The sequence below is a fragment of the Propithecus coquereli genome, unplaced genomic scaffold (genome assembly GCF_000956105.1).
Source record: "Propithecus coquereli isolate 6110/MARCELLA unplaced genomic scaffold, Pcoq_1.0 Scaffold596, whole genome shotgun sequence".
Classification (NCBI taxonomy): Eukaryota; Metazoa; Chordata; class Mammalia; order Primates; family Indriidae; genus Propithecus; species Propithecus coquereli.
The window spans coordinates 356,665-358,474 of NW_012151907.1; the positions used below are offsets into that span (position 1 = coordinate 356,665).

General features: G+C 57.8%; 1 protein-coding gene across 1 annotated transcript in view; it reads left to right on the top strand.

Moving 5' to 3' along the window:
* The window catches only part of LOC105822100 (urocanate hydratase-like), a gene marked incomplete at its 3' end in the record, with an annotated part of 40,795 nt that overhangs the window by 24,891 nt on the left and 14,094 nt on the right, over positions 1–1,810 (top strand). The window contains exon 11 of the mRNA XM_012659038.1: positions 496–1,007. Within this exon, the coding sequence (XP_012514492.1) occupies positions 496–1,007 (512 nt within the window). The remainder of the gene's footprint in view (positions 1–495; positions 1,008–1,810) is intronic.

Genomic DNA, 1,810 nt, shown 5'->3' on the forward strand with positions numbered 1-1,810 from the left:
AGAAAGAAATTAGCTGGACAACTAAAAATAAATATATAGAAAAAATTAGCCTGGCATGGTGGCGCATGCCTGTAGTCGCAGCTACTTGGGAGGCCGAGAGGGGAGGATCACTCGAGGTCAGGAGTTCGAGACCAGCCTGAGCAAGAGCGAGACCCCATCTCTATTAAAAAAAAATAGAAAGAAATTAATCGGACGACTAAAAATATACAGAAAAAATTAGCCGGGCATGGTGGCGAATGTCTGTAGTCCCAGCTACTCGGGAGGCTGAGGCAGGAGGATCGCTCGAGGTCAGGAGTTGGAGGTTGCTGTGAGCGAGGCTGACACCATGGCACTCCAGCCTGGGCAACAGAGCCAGACCCTATCTCAAAAAAAAAAACCAAAAAATGAAACTCACGCTGGGGGTGTTGCCTCCGGTTAGTGGTTGAAACACCCGGAACAGGGACCCTCCCTGGGGCACAGGCGTCCCCCCGGGGATGAACCCTCGGCTGACGGGTCCCGGCGGGGTCTGGGGGCCCAGGCCGCGTGGACCGTCTGGCGGGCTGGACGCGGACGCTTGCTTCAGCCTGCAGGCTTTCGTGCTACCAGCACCGCGGGCGTCCTCCTGGGCCGTCCTGGGGGGGAGGCCTCAGGCGGTCTCCCCGCCCCGGCGCCCTGCTCTGCCGGCTGAGGCTGCTGTCACCGTCCCCTCCGCAGGTGGTGGGCTCCCAGGCCCGGATCCTGTACTCCGACCAGAAGGGTCGCGTGGCCATCGCTGTGGCCATCAATGAGGCCATCAGGCAAGGCAAGATCAAGGTGAGGACTCCTGCGCTCGGCGGGGCTTCCCCGAGGCTGCCCCCGTCGCCTCCCTGGGGCTTCAGCCTGCGCACCCCACATCTGTCGGGGCTCAGCCCCACCAGGGAGCTTAGCGCTCCCCTGACCATGCCCCAAACTACCACCTTTTTACCGAAACCTGGTTTCCCTGGAGACTTTGCTCCCTGGGACCGGACGGGCAGAGCGGCTCAGAGATGAGCCGTCCGCAGACTCAGGCCCTTTACACTGTGCTCTGCTGTGTGACTTTGAGCAAGTCAGACGCCCTCTCTGAGCCTCGGTTTCCTCCTTCTGTGAACAGGGAATCACGTCAAAACCTCAAAGTGTGTGTGTGTGTGAGGATGAAATGAGTTGGCTTCCGTGATGGGGTGGTCAGGACAGGCCGGGACGGGGACCTGAGACCTCAGTGCCCAGAATGTGCCAGAACATCTGGGGGGAGTCTGTTTCATTGCAAAGCTGAAGATGTGAGAATAAGCTTGGCCCCGTTTGAGGAGGCAGGGGAGGGCCTTTTAATTCAGGAGCAGTGGGGCCTCCTGGCCTTTCTGACTTGGGGTACGACGGGTTTAAGGGGACACGGCCCCATTGTAAGTTGAGGAGCATCTGCATGGAACACGTGTGGGTGGAAATCCCAGCGTGCTCACTTCTTAACTGCTGGACAAGTTTCTTATGCTCTCTGTGCCTCAGTTCTCCTGTCTGTAAAATGGGCATGACAACAGTCATACCTACATGGACAGGGTGGCACCGTCCCGTGACTCAGTGAGCTCACACAGGGATGCCACACACGGGGGCCACCATCACGCAAGAATCTATGAGTAGGGCCGGGCGCAGTGGCTCACGCCTGTGATCCCAGCACTCTGGGAGGCCGAGGCGGGAGGATTGCTCGAGGTCAGGAGTTCGAGACCAGCCTGAGCAGGAGCGAGACCCCGTCTCTACTAAAAAAAATAGAAAGAAATTAGCTGGATAACTAAAAATATATAGAAAAAATGAGCTGGGCATGGTGGCA